At 34.9% G+C, this 15,916-nt stretch overlaps 1 protein-coding gene across 5 annotated transcripts in view; it reads right to left on the bottom strand.

Moving 5' to 3' along the window:
• Nucleotides 1-261: 261 nt before the first annotated feature.
• LOC115212456 overlaps nucleotides 262-15,916 on the bottom strand; it is a 20,373-nt gene continuing 4,718 nt past the window's right edge. The window contains exons 1-3 of one of the 5 annotated variants that reach the window (XR_004997763.1): nucleotides 5,171-5,211; nucleotides 3,344-3,396; nucleotides 1,788-1,868 (exon numbers count right to left, since the gene is read on the bottom strand). Coding sequence is in view for 2 of the 5 variants with exons in the window: in XM_036500135.1 (XP_036356028.1) it covers nucleotides 12,659-12,810; nucleotides 14,289-14,443 (307 nt within the window). In the remaining 3 variants the exon portion in view is untranslated. Of the gene's footprint in view, nucleotides 338-1,787; nucleotides 1,869-3,343; nucleotides 3,397-5,170; nucleotides 5,212-12,637; nucleotides 12,811-14,288; nucleotides 14,444-15,916 lie in introns of those variants that run through there. The other 4 variants (XM_036500146.1, XR_003881740.2, XR_004997759.1 and 1 more) reach the window with 4 other exon arrangements.

Raw genomic sequence — 15,916 nt, forward strand, 5'->3', positions numbered from 1 at the left:
GTACAATTATAGTATCGTTACAAGGAAAGAATATTTTATATTATATATGGAGAAATTATCATTTCATATTATATATGAAGAAAATATAATTTTATATCATATATGAAGAAAATATTATTTCATATTATATATGCAGAAAATATAATTTTATATCATATATTAAGAAAATATTACTTCATATTATATATGGAAAAAATTTTATTTTGTATTATATATGCAGAAAATATCGTTTTATAGCATAAAATATCAAAGACGATTCTTGGAGGCTCTTTATCGATTTTCATTCAAAAGTTTGTTTCTGCTGTTCTATCCTCTGTTCCATTACCAGTACTTGAACCTGGAAACATAATGTAAAAACAAAATATAAAATTTTAAGTACATTAATTACCGGATAGTATTAATTTGTATATATATATGTGTTTATTTCTTACTTTTTGAACTGTTAGAGCTGTTTTCGTTATGTATCCAGTACAACCCTTAAACAAGTAAATAATATTTTCCTAAACAATAGATCAACGTATTTCAGTTTGTGACTTATTCACAAATATACCATGAATGACGATGCCTTTCATGTTACTTCAGCCAATTGACAAGCGCTGATGGAAGAACGGTTCTGCTTTGAGACAAATACACTGTCAAAACAAAGGTCACATCCTGTTTACATGTAAGAACACTTTCCTAAAATCTATCTGTACATCTTGAAAATGGCCAGCGTGTATATTTCACAGAAGACAATACTCGAAAGGTAGAACTGAATCCATGAGAAACTACTTTGACAGCATTCTTCAAATTATGCCAATGTGATCTATGTACCAGAACACTGTTGTACGTAGAGATCCCCGTGTTCTCTACCTGGGCACACAATATATATATGCACACATATATTTATTCATTTATATTTTTTTTAAATAATGAATAACATGACCATCCCGAAATATGTGTGTGTATGTGTATATATATTTTTACATTTTCTCGATCAATATATAATTTGTTACCAGATTTGACTAGTAAAAATGCTAATGTCTGTTTCGCGGCCCCTATTGTTGCATTTCCTCAATATTGACCACTACTTAGACATACTGATCGGATGCGCATAAACCTCTTTTATGCTGGAAATAGATAGACCTTATATTGATTTGCGAGTGGTAAAATGAAATGAATGGAAACGGAGTGAAAAAAATTATATCATTGTTTGGCAATGGGATATGATTTATTCCTCTTTTATATCTCTTAGAGATGAGTTAAAGCGTATGAGCTGTGTGTGTATCTATCGTTTCTTATTCAAAACTTAACATGATCACTTCAAACAAAATGAAATTCCGCCGAGGAAAATTATTTGCAGCACTAAAAATCTTTCCTGTTTGAATTAAAGAAAGTACTGGATTTGTGTGAATTTTTATGCCCAGTAGAGTCTGCATCTTCTACTTCTATACAAAATAAGAAGAAAACATTTTTGTCCTCGGTTAATTGGTATAATTAAAAAGAAACTGAGCAAAGACAAACAGTTCCGTAGGGACAAGAAACGGAAAAGTGCAAAATAAAATGCTGATTTATTGAAATTACCCAAGCTTTGAGAAAATGTAAATAAATAGTTGTATGTATGAGAGAGAGGGAGAGAGTCTGTGCGCTTGCGTGCACGCGTGGGTGTCCTAAGATATCATCCATTGTGGTTGATGATGACGACAACGACGAAGAGGATGGTAATGGTGATTGATAAAGCTAATTATGATGGTAATGGTGATAAAAATGATCAGAAACAAGATACTTTCATTAGGAACTTCATGTGACTTTTCTGAACACCTAAGTTAAGCAATGCCTGGAATTTGTTCAAAACTTGGGAGATATTGCGCCGCAGTTGACTTTGAACACTTAAGGAAATTAATTGTTTTGTTTCAATTATTTTTATATTCAAATATAGCTTAGAATTGGATCATCATAGCTACAATAACCGCATTCAGTATGGTTGAGAACAGAATTAATGAAGAAGGCTAGAACTATAAGCGGGTGACTAAAAGTTGGTCTTAAGAACATATTCGTCCAGTACCGTGGCTTGCCCTCTTTAGCATGTAAGAAATCCACATGGTGGTCTTCCAACCGTGTATAAATTTTTATATACATTTTATATATATATATATATGTAATTTCCTGGCTGGTTTTAAATTGCGTGTTAGCCACCTTAAATATTTTATAATCTTCACATTGCCATTTTGTGAAATCAATCCCTAATTCCTATGGCATTCTCAATGATACTGACAGGTGTGAGTTAGCCTCCAGCAGCCGTAATGGAGTGAGCATTGCTGATGAGTATTAACTTCCTATAAGAAATTACCATGCTAATCTAATCCATCGGCTTACCGTGGGGAATGTTGTCCCCCCCCCTGTCAATGCACCATGTGTTTTTTTATGGCTAAGGTGTCTATGACTATAATTTAACACAATCACTGGTAAAAGGTTGCAAGACTCAACGAAATGTTTTAGGAAAATAAAAATAAGAAATACGTTGAAATTTTACCGGTGAGTGTGTTGAATTATAAGGCAAAAAAGAAAATGGCTCTCCCCAGACAGAACAGAATATGCTTCAACACACGAATTCATATAAATAATTTTGGAAACCAAATCCCAAAACGAAATAGTCTATGACTAATATTTCTAATAATGCTGGTGCTCACTGCACTGTTGTCACCTTTAGTGACTGTGAATTATTTCCCTGTTGGTCTTAAAATGCTGATAGCCGCATTGATTTATATATACACGCTCATATATATATATATATATATATATATATAATATATATATATATATATATATATATATATAATATATATATATTATAAATACGTTCGTATATGTAAGTATATCGTATGTTGTATATGTATATATTTGTATTTATTTAATTTTCTGAGTATATTCCACTGATGAAGGCAGAGCATTTCTTATGCAGAGTCAGAAATCTGAGATCTGGAATTATCCAGTAATTTTTACTAGTTTATTTTGTCTCTTCGTCTTCTCTCCTGGTGCTATATGAACATTTAATGTGGTTTTAGGATCAAGATTTGACTGCTCTTACCCTATATTATAATTTTAAATAATTATTACCTTTGATGGTTTTTATTCCCATGCTGGCCACCTGATAAAACCGATATTTAAATATTGGTTTGTTTGTCCTTTGTATAATAAAACTTTGATAAAACACTTAAGCATTTCGTCGAAGGTATGAATTAGTATACTGTGGGTCACAAGTACAACGCTGTTGATTATGGTGACGTATAATACATGCGATAAAATCGAACGTTTGGACCAAACCAAATAAATTTGAATAAATGTGTTAGAAACTTTTGCTTACCCAGGATATTCAACTCTGAATTTTCCAGTCACGGTTAAAAACTCATTCTCCATCTGCAAAAGCCGGATGTGTATATATATATGCATACATTAAATTCAAGAAACAAAGTTTGATTTAAAAGCGTTGAGATGTACTGAAAGATACAGATGAGGAAATAATTTTACTTCCAAACGCAGGATAATGCTAATAATATAGCATGAACAGGATGAAATATCCATATTTTGCAGCTAGCTATGAGACTCAAACTCACATCCTGAGATTACGCGTCAAGTGCTTTACCATTAAGCTAAGCTGCCCGAACGACAAATTCTGCTGCAAATTTAGGATATATAAATCTAGCTTTAGAAGTAGCGTTATCACAGGGATATGAGTTCAAGTCTCATGACTGATCGCCGACAGATTTTTCTGCAAAATATGGATAGTTTTTATCCTGTTCAATATATATTATTAACATTATCCTGCGTTTGAAAATAAACTTATTTTCTCCTCTGTAATATATATATATATATATATAGTAAAATTTGAAGAGTAAAACATTAAAAATAAAAATAACAAAAAACAAAAAGACGTGCGCGTGGAATATATTAGCTGGACGCTCGGTAAAATGGAGGAAAAGAGAGCGTTTTTAACGTTCCGAGCATAGGTCTCTGTCGGAAAGGAAAACGGAAAAGTTGAGAGAAGGAGAATATTACCAAAAGTACCTGTGTAGTTACATATGTACATATGTGTGTGTGTGTGTGTGTGTGTGTGTGTGTGTGTGTGTGTGTGTGTGTGTGTGTGTGTGTGTTTGTGCATGTTCGCGCGCATGTGTGTGTAAAGATAGGATTAGTGAATAATTTGAGTGGGATTTCATTTACTGTCAGAATCGGAAATTATATCACGGAATATATAAATGATGATCATTGTGTGAACTTCTTTTACAGACAAAATAGTGGATCAAACACTCTTTTTATTGACCAGCAAAAAATCAGTAAGTTAGAAAGAAGTTTATGTAATAATTTACTATCAGTAATTGGAGTTTATTGTCTGAATTTCAGGAAACCCAAATACAATTATTTCGCAGTTTTTACTACGGTCTACTGCATGTTCATGTCTCAGTATATTTACGTGGCTGTATAAAAGTCTATATATACTTACATGCATACAAATTATGAACATATGGATTGCATTAGATTGCCGATGTTCAGTCCACTGCAGAACGAAGGTCTCAGTATAATCTCTCTACCAACCCTGTCTGATGTGGAGGCCGTGTTTTGACCTCGAGAGTATACTAGTTCGATGAACCTAACAACTCACACTAGCTCAACAAAGCTTGGCAGGGGAGTAAATACTCATACAGAGGTGTAGTAAAAACGATTAAAGGATGAAGGGCAAAGTCGGCTGCAGTAGAATTTGAACTCAAAATATAAAGATGGGCGAATTACCGCTTATCCTTTTGCTCGACGTACAAAAGACTTTTCCGGCTCGCCGCAGAATATGCAGGGAATCAAATAATAAATAAATACGCATATAATGTTTATCTATATATTTGATTTGAACATGTATTTACAAATGTATGTATTTATGTGTTTAAGCTGATCAGGCTAAACTTTGAAATACCTGTTATCATTTAACAAAATCGATATCACCATCTACTAAACGTATTGAGCTCACTCACTATTTAAATTGACGTTTTGCATTTCTTCTATAAAATATGCATGTGTGTGTGTATGTGATCATGAATGTGTGTATGCATGTGTGCGTGTGGTCAGTGCGTGTGTGTGTGTGCAAACGTGTGTGTATGTGTGAGTGTGCGGAGAAAGAGAGAGAGGGCAGATATCTACTCACGGCTCTTGATATGTTCTCAGCAGGGATTTTATATTCGTTAACGTTTTTGAAATCAAACGAAATGCGAAGGATTTGGTCCAGCCTATGGATTGATATAGAAAATAATTGCTGTATTTATAAATGAGACACACGTCATAGATGCACATAAAACCCACATACGTAGATCAAAATACACATTCATAATCAAATATACACTTAAAATACTATATATAAATATATATATATATATATATACGAATGTACATACTCACATTACTACATCTGCATCTACATGTATAAACACATATATAATGCATGTTTGTACACATACACAGTTCCATGTACTTATATATATATATATATATATATATATATATATATATATATATATGTGTGTGTGTGTATATATATATTATATATATATATATATATATACGTACATATACACATATATATATATGTATATATATATGTATATATATATATGCAAATCAGCCCACAATTGCATACATACATAACACATATATAAGTTATATTCATATGTACATACATAAGTAAACATATATATATATATATATGTATATATATATATATATTATATATATATATATACATGTAGGAACATTTATTTGCATCTATGTGCACGTACACGTATCCAATATAGGATTTCATTATGGGGACAGCACTTCTGTGAAACGATCGTAAGATGCCTTAAATACTGAATTCAAACCTTTTAAACTGTCATATACATTATATATTTATACGTATACATATATACATATATTTTTATAAATATTTATATTTATTTATTTATATATTCTTAATACAACAATTTTTTTTCACATGTGTATATCTTTCTGAGAAGTTTTCTGATATTGAATTCTTAATATTAATAATAATATATTATTTAAAAATATATATAATCGCTCGTATTAAATATATAAATACCTTAATAGTATTAATACTTTGATACAATAGAGCACTCAATATATATTCAGTATATAATATTCTCATTGAATATATTTGACTAAAGATTCATATATACTCTTTACTCTTTTTACTCTTTCATTTGATTCAGTCATTTGACTGTGGCCATGCTGGAGCACCGCCTTTAGTCGAGCAAATCGACCCCAATACTTATTCTTTGTAAGCCTAGTATTTATTCTATCGGTCTCTTTTGCCGAACCGCTAAGTTACAGGGTCGTAAACACACCAGCATCGGTTGTCAAGCGATGTTGGAGGGGGGTGACAAAAACAGACACAAACATATACACACATACACACACATAGATATACATACATATACATATATACGACAGGCTTCTTTCAGTTTCCGTCTACCAAATCCACTCACAAGGTTTTGGTCGGCCCGAGGCTATAGTAGAAGACACTTGCCCAAGGTACCACGCAGTGGGACTGAACCCGGGACCATGTGGTTCGTAAGCAATATACTTACCACACACCCACTACTACGCATATATATATATATATATATATATATATATATATAAATTTAAGTATATAAATGAATTATCTTATTACGGATAATTCGAAAGATAACCGATACCTGGGTAGCAAACTCACAACAGAAAGAACACGGTTGAAGTTACGACCATAGGGCATATACTCCGTGCCTTAGTGCGGAAATTTGAAGTTTAATTTAATATAATAAGTATAGGAAAGAATGGAGCTGAGCGAAGATTTAACAAAATTCCTTTATTTTATTTTCGACATATGTTTCGAAGTCTGCAAAATCCCTAATTCCGAATGAATAAGGAGTCCATTATGCAGCTTCCTCTTCAGGTAAATCCAGGAACTTCTTTCACCAACAAAATGCACAACAAGTTTTCAGATGACTGCTCACGAGGAACCCATAGCGATAATGATAAATAATGCCTGTTTATAGGGGGTGACATCAGATTGGTTGAATGTAAGAGAAGCTGGCAGTTAAAAGAGTTCAAGGTTCAATCAAGGTTGGAGAAGGAAGGAAAAAGAATATTAAGGTGAGGGAATGTGTACTGTTGGACTGGTGTTTATATTTGATTTATTTTATGAATGAGTGCTCGTATGTATGAGTGTGTATAATTGCCTTAATGTGTGTGTGTGTGTGTCTGTGAATGCGTGATTGTGTATGTAGAAGGCTGACAGAAAATTAACAGTCAGGAGGTGAAAGGACTGTGTCTGTGTGTTCGAATGTGTCAACTTAAGAGGGAGTGGGCAGAGAGCTCACAATAGCAATGACGAGAGACGAGGGGACTACTAGAATTGCTAGCAGCTCTTAGCAATTATGAGAAAATCTTATAAACTAAAGGGATGAGATATCACAAATTAATTTTGTAGGAAATCCAGGGGTTATCTATATTAGACTTCATTGGTATGAGTGAAAAGTATGCTTTTTCCAGTGTAAGCATCTGAAAGATCTCTCGACAATCGAGTTTATTACTTGGCTTCGGGCAAACAGAATATGAAAGAGTTCGAAATTACAGAGGGCACAGATTTTTCTGCCCTTATCAAACGGTAAGGATACCGACAATATTGACCATTCCAGCGTAAAAGTTGAATTTGCGTTCTTCAAACGCCAGACTAATTAGCTTAGCCCCGTGGTGTGCTGTTTACTCTTATCTCGGAACGTGGAAAAATGGTTTGAGACCCTTGTGGCTAATTTAGAGGAGGTTGCGCCAATATAGAGGTAGACATCGGATCCAGTAGAAATTTTGCACTGGTAAGTGGTGTTTCTAATTTTGGAGTTATTTGATAAGAACCTTAATCTATTGGGATTAGTTTCCGATACTAATACAGCGTTCTTATTTCTATGATGGGTGAAAAAATTACTGCTGGATTTGGGCACGATACTATTCATCCTATTTTCATTGCTATTTAAGACAATATCACCTGCACATTCCCTGTTTCTGGGAATGCTGTGATTGTTATTGTCCGTAAAACTACTGTTGTTAAGGACGCTGCTACTATTATTGTTGAGACCCCCTCCGTTAATGTCCTGGTTAGTGCTCTTATCATTATTACTATTGCTAACGCCAATGCTGGTATGAAGGCTGTTAATATCTGTGCTGTTTCTATTATTATTATTATTATTATTACTATATGCTACGTTGGAATTTGATAGGGCGGTGTCTCTGCTCATGGGTGATGAGACCTTATTTAGCAGCTTATTGTTATGGGAGGCAATTATCTGTGAGAGATTTTTAGTATTTGAGAAAGCAATCCTTACTTTGTGCGAAATTATAGTGGAGTAATATCTCGAATTTCTGGGAAAATTCCTGGCAATGGCTTGGCGAAACTGTAAAGGGAGGTTAGATCCGATTTGTTTCCCAAAAGGAATCACAAACCAGATATAGTTTTTTCTGTTCTTGGACTGGCTCGGAGTGTTAACTCTTACATTAAGGGGGGCATCTCTGTATTGAAGAATGGGTTTTGGCTTACGATGGTCTCCCTTGGACCGCAACTTATTTATGTTAGCTATATTTGTGTCGACATTGCTAGAGCTACCATCACTACTTATATTATTTATATTATTGTAAGTTAACTTATCCTGATGAGCAAATACTGGTTTCGGAAGGGCCGGGTCGATATATGCTACCTTTTCCCTATAACCGGATTTTGACAGGGCGGCATTATAGAATTCCGCTTTTTGCTTAAAAATGTCGACGTTGACAGATAAATTTGATAATCTTAAAGAAATATTTTTAACTAAATTATCTGTGATAGTTTTTGCGTGGTTACTGGAGATACTGACATATTTTAGGTTTGTGGAAGGTTTATGGTAGGGGCAGTAAGAGTTGCTATGCAGATTTAGGGTAACATCTAAGAAATTGGCCTTAGTTAGTTAGTGGTCGAAAACTATGTTCATGCCCATCCTACTAAAGAACCTAGCTAATCTATTTTTAGTTTTCTGTATCCTTCTGTTCGGGGCATCCTGTAGGTAAAAAAGACAATCGTCTCGATATAGACCGCCGCAGATGTCCGGGAATTGGTCGGCTAATTCATAGAGAATATAGATTCCGACCAAATCGGCTATCTGAGCGCTATCTGGGCGCTATCTGAGCTTCCCATTGGCACATCGAACTCGTTGGGAGTATCCTTACGGACCCATAACTTATCTTCAAACTGTATAAAGGATTTTCTAGCCACTAGAATTATATTAATTTCCTCCCTTGTGAGGCCTGCCTTATTATGCGCGTGCCATAGGGCCTTATTGAGTACACTAGGGTTTATCGAGGGGTAGAAATTAGCAATATCGAACTGAATGAACTTAGTGCTGTTTTTATTAGAAATGGAAGAAAACCAATTTACGACTTGCGTGGAGCTGGCCCAAAGGTTAAGCTTAAGCTTATTAACTAATATAGGTAAGTCGCAAATTGGTTTATTATTATTTCTCTTTATCACAGGTTGTGTAGGAGTTCCTGGAGGCTTGCATTGTGGGAGTTCCTGGACACTTGCTCATTCTAATGTCGACCCTCCAGTTTGTGGCCAAAGCTTACTCTTGCCCTGCCAATATAGTGTTCTCGGTCTCTTTCTTTAGAATTCCTTTCATCAGCCAATCCCACCTATTTTTTGTTATATGGAAATTCATCGTGTTCTCCCTTCTTGCGCCATTCTTCTTAATTTCTTTTTATGTTTCTTCCTTCGTTTTTCCTGCTTTCAATACTCCCTCATTCCTAACTGTCACTAGTAAGGTTTCCTTACTTTGGGTTCGGTATCTCATTAAGCCTTCGAGTTCGAAACGCACGCAGTTTCCCACGCTTATCAGTCCCTTTTCTCCATTCGCTCTCTTCGTGTATCGGCGATCAATGTCTGCACGTGGATGATGGGCTCCATACATCGTTAGGACCTGTCTTGACTTCCTGTCCATCTCCTTTAGCTTCTCTGTCCACTTTAGTTTTCCAGCTTTCAAACCAATATTTTGTTCACTCGCCAAAAGTGCTCTCTTTTTCTCTTTTCCTTCATGTCGTGGTGTTTGATTCCATCTGTGTTTGTGTGAGTGTGAGTGAGAGAGAGAGTGTGTTTGGGGGGGGGGCATTGTAAACGATGAATGAAATGAACATGAAATGAAAAAATCGTGTAAATAAATGGACATAATAAACGGAATAATACAGGTTTCAAATATTGGTACGTGACCAGCAGATTCGGTGTAGGGGGTTACGTTGATTACATTGACCCAGAGCTCAACTTTCGCTTATTTTATCGACACAGAAATGATGAAAAGCAAAGTCAATCTCGGCGGAATTTGAACTCAGAACGTAAAGACAGACGAAGTACTGCAAAGCATTTCTCCCGGTCTGCTAACGATTCTGCCAGCTTACCGCCTAATTTAAGGATTAATAGTGATAAGTTTTCATAATGGTCTAATGAGAAATTGAAATCATCACATCACTAAATGCATATGAAAATCTATTCAATTTGACAGTGCCATAATAACATTTGAGAGAAGTAAATTGCTTATATTCTATGACACAGATATGTAGGGTATGTCATTGAATATTTGAAGATTCTACAGCCACCGCTCCAACGTAATGTATGCAAAGAGGTATGTACCAGTAATATCCCCCTTGTTTTTCTGCTTCTCGATCTACTCAGCCTGTCTGCAGAATGTTTACGAAAACGTGGTTTTAACGATATTACAATAATGAACTCAACTCTCCAAAGTAATACATTCTTTTATAACGTTTCCATAAATGAGTCAAATTATTTGCCGTTGAACGAGATGGACTCATTCCTGGAGGACTCAAACGGGAGAATAGGTTGCATTACCTTTTCATAAATCATTGTAATTACAAACACACACACACAGAACAGTCATAATGGAACAGACATAGAAATACATACACATACACACTCACCACCCCCACCCCCACCAGAGTGGTCGTATTTAAACAGACAGAAAGTCTCTCACAAAAATTACTTCTTCTCATCCTGCTATTTCTACTACTGTAAAACTCATTTAAAACATTTGCTCGCTCACCATCATCAATGCCTTTGCTCTGTTCTGCATTGTAACATTGAGACATGTCTGGTTCTTGCCAGATACCAGTAAACGGTGAACACTTTTGTGATGACAGGTTTTGACTTGATGCCATTTCTGGATGCCCCATCGTTCTGGAAGAACTGAAAAAATAAATGTTAAATATTATCAGTCGAGTTTATTCATTCTGAGGAGAATTTCATCAGTCTCAGAGGAATATAAGAAACCTTCGATCTGGTCGTGATTTGAACTCATAATTTAGTGAAAGAAGGATAAATGGTGTCTTGTATTTGGGGGAGAAATCTATTATTTACTCCTGAACCCTATCCTCAAAACTAATGTCAGATATTTTCTAACTAGAGTTCAGATATAAAAATAATATTCCTGCATCAGTTTTTATTTACAATAATTTGTTGTTTTTTATGATTATTCAATACAAGATTAGTTGGAACGGTGTAGGTGATGCAGAATTAAGGAGCCAAGTTGTTAGTTCAAGTTGAATGGGGGAATTAGTTGCTAATATTTCGACACCATAGACATCAGTAGCAACAGTGGCAGCAATGGATTTATGTATATTTTCCTACATATGCACAGATTTGAGTGATTCCACCAGTTGGTTTTGTCTTAAAACTAATGAAGCTCAGCCTCTGTGAGGAACAATTTAGATGCTTAACCTGTGGAATGACGTGGTAGAAATGAGAGAAGAGAGACCGTGTTACATAGTCTGTGACGAGTGAAATCCCAGGATCACCATCATGTACTAGCAAGATATATAGCTCTAAGGTAATCATAAAATTGAATAAATAGTATTAGCCTGAAACCAACAGAATCACTGATAGATTCTATTGACTGTATCTAGGTATGTGCTTTCTTTCCTACAATTATTTTGTGAAATTCTGGAACTTACAAGAATCTTTAAATCTTTGAATAATGCTGATTTCAAATTTTAGCACAAGGCCAGCTATTTGGGGCGGGGGTAGTTCGATTACATAGACCCCAGTGTTTAATTGGTACTTATTTTATCGATCCCGAAAGGGTAAAAGACAAAGTCGACCCTGGTGGCATTTGATCTCAGAATGTAAAGTCAGAAGAAATGCTGCTAATCATTTTGTCCGGCATGGTAACTATTCCACCAGGTCAGCACCATAAAGCCTTGTCTAATATTGGTTTCAAATGTTGGCACAAGGCCAGCAATTTCAGGGGAAGGGATAAGTAGTTTACACTAACCCCAGTGCTCAAATGGTATTTATTTCATCGAACCGAAAAAATTAAAGGCAAAGTCGACCTTAGCGGAATTTGAACTCAGAACATAAAAAACGAATGAAATGAAAGCTTTGTATAATATTGGCGACAAAGCAAACTTAGGTAGTTAGGACAAGGCTAAATTATATCAAATAATGTATAAAATGTAAAAATGCTGGGACAAGAGATTGCAACCGATAGACATTTAATTCTATCTTGTTAATCTATAAAGCTGTTATCTGCTCTACCAAGTAATATTCTCTCACAATAGGATGACGCTGAAAACTTCAAACTTTGAGTAGAAATAAATCAATACAAACGAACCAATTCCTGGTGGCTACATATGCATGACATGGGATCTCTGCAGTAGTTCCTATTTTTGTCATTGGCCAAGAAAAAGCTCGATTGTTAGTTGATGTTGTGCTTTCATCACAAACCACTGAAAAAGAAGCAAAATATGGATATGAGAGAAGCCAGTAGTAGTAGTAGTAGTAGTAGTAGTAGTAGTAGTAGTAGCAGCAGCAGCAGTAGTTAACGTTGGAAATAAATTGTTTTGGACCACCTGCTGGCTGATTTGAGGACAATGATACATGAAGTGTTACAAACATATACGGAGAGCATATATATTTATTCAAAATAGACAGATTTCTAGTTTTTCATTTAGTAGTTTAGAAAGAGATAAATGATTTAGAAATGAATTACAATCCCTTACAACACAAGGACCCCCGACCCAACCAGGCTCCATGCAATTCTTGGAAGTGTAGTCTATTCTTAACTAAAATGGCGACAATATGAATTTCTCCATCTTCTTGCTCTCTTAAAATATTTGAGAAAAATTACATTAAAGTGTCCTACTTATTAAAATTCTCTTTCTTTATTTATGCAGCTGAAGATGGCATTGCATTTAAATTGATGTAATGTTTGTATTGTTCAATTAGATTTAGCCGCTTGAAACTGCATAACTACTTGATATCCTGTAGATTATATATATATATATATATATATATATATATATATATATATATATATATTATATATATATATATTTACTTATATATTCTTAAAAAATAATAAATAAAATAGAAATATAGGTGTGTGCATATGTATATATATATTTTATATTTTCTCAAGCAATATAACTGATTACGGGATATGACTACTCAGAATGCTAGTCTGTTTCGCGGCCTCTAGTGTTGGATTTCGTCAATATATTGATCACTCTTTAGACATACTGACCGGAAGCGCAAAACCTAATGTACGCTAGAAATAGGTAGATGTTATATTGATTTGGCGATGGTAAAAGGAAATGAATAGAAACGACGTGAAAATATATCATTTTTCGGCAATGGGATATGATTTGTTCCTCTTTTATATCTCTTAGAGATGAGTTAAAGCGTATTAGCTGTGTGTGTATCTATCGATCCTAATTCAAAAATTAATATGATCACTTCGAACAAAATGAATTTTCACCGAGGAAAATTATTTGCAACATTAAATAATTTTCCTGTTTGAATTAAAGAAAGTACTGGAATTGTGTGAATTATTCTGCCCAGTAGAGTCTGCATCTTCTACTTCTATACAAAATAAGAAGAAAACATTTTTGCCCTTGGTTAATTGGTATAATTAAAAAGAAACTGAGAAAAGACAAACAGTTCCGTAGGGTCAAGAAACGGTAAAGCGCAAAATAAAATGCTGTCTTTTTAAAATTATCCAAGCTTTGAGAAAATGTAAATAAATAGTTGTGAGAGAGAGAGAGAGAGAGAGAGAGAGAGAGAGAGAGAGAGAGGGGGAGAGAGTCTATGTGCTTGACATCATCTACTGTGGTTGATGATGACGACAACGGCGAAGAGTTTGGTGATTGATGAAGCTAATTATGACGGTAATGATGACAAAATTAATAAGAAACACGATACTTACTTTCATCAATGAATTTCATGTGGCTTTGCGGAACTCCTAAGTTAAGCAATGCCTGGGATTTGTTCAAAAGTTTAGAGATATTGCGCCGCAGTTGACTTTCAGTCATTTCGCTAAATACTGTACAGTAAATAGCAAATATTTTATTTCTGTTTGAGCTGAAATAAAAATAAATACATACATGTATGTCGGTATGTATGCATGTATGTAGCTAGCTAGCTAGATAGATAGAAATAAACATACATTGATACGCACGTCCAGACCAATCCTACGCACTAATACTCTCTCATACACACACACACACACACACACACACACACACCCTTATACATACTAATACATACACCAACCCTATACATACACACATCCAGACCCCTCCCACGCACTTTTAGCTGGTCCCTCAACCCTTTTATCAACCCTATTATCTCCCCTTATTTCGCTCTCGCGTCTCATGTTTGATCTTTGACCTCTGGCCGAAATCAGATCGCCATGTTGATTCGTTAGCTACTGCACGCATTTTTTTTCTCTCCTTCTTTCTGTGTTTTTCTCTCTCTGTGTATCTTTCTGTTGAAGAGCGTAGGCTCGAAACGTTAAAGACTTGTTTTATTTATATTTCCTGAGCGCCATACTAATACAATTGTTCGTTTGTTTTCCACCTGCCTTCGTCTTTTGTTTATTTTCATAAAGCTTCCCGTTATATATATATATATATATATATATATATATATATACACTCGTTTAAAAGCTGCCCTATTGATCCTTGGGCCCAACAATGACACCATGCATTGAGTACATATTAAATTTCATGAAACATGAATGTTTCTCAAGCAATGAACAATTTTCTTCAAAGCAATGATATAATTTGTCGGTCGAAACTTATTGCAAAGCTTCATGATAAACCAGAGTACCACCACCATCATCACCGTATCTGCCATACACACGCCATCCAGACTTCTGACGCCATCACCATCAATACTTTTCATCACTTTCCCCTCCACCACTATCACCACTGTCTTTCACATCGCTTTCTATCACTATATTCAAATATAGCTTAGAATTGGATCATCATAGCTACAATAACCGCATTCAGTATGGTTGAGAACAGAATTAGTGAAGGCGGCTAGAATTATAAGCGGGTGACTAAAAGTTGGTCTTAAGAACATATTCGTCCAGTACCGTGGCTTGCCCTCTTTAGAATGTAAGAAATCCACATGGTGGTCTTCCCACCATGTATAAATTTTTATATACATTTTATATATATATATATATGTAATTTCCTGGTTGGTTTTAAATTGCGTGTTAGCCACCTTAAATATTTTATAATCTTCACATTGCCATTTTGTGAAATCAATCCCTAATTCTATGGCATTCTCAATGATACTGACAGGTGTGAGTTAGCCTCCAGCAGCCGTAATGGAGTGAGCATTGCTGATGAGTATTAACTTCCTATAAGAAATTAGCATGCTAATCTAATCCATCTGGCTTACCGTGGGGAATGTCGTCCCCCCTGCCAATGCAAAGAGACCATATATCTTTTTGTGGCTAAGGAGTTTATGACTGATATTTCTAACAATGTTGGTGCTCATTGCACTCTTTTCACACTTAGTGACTGTGAATTATTTCCCTGCTGG

The sequence above is a fragment of the Octopus sinensis genome, linkage group LG1, assembly GCF_006345805.1.
Source record: "Octopus sinensis linkage group LG1, ASM634580v1, whole genome shotgun sequence".
NCBI lineage: Eukaryota > Metazoa > Mollusca > Cephalopoda > Octopoda > Octopodidae > Octopus > Octopus sinensis.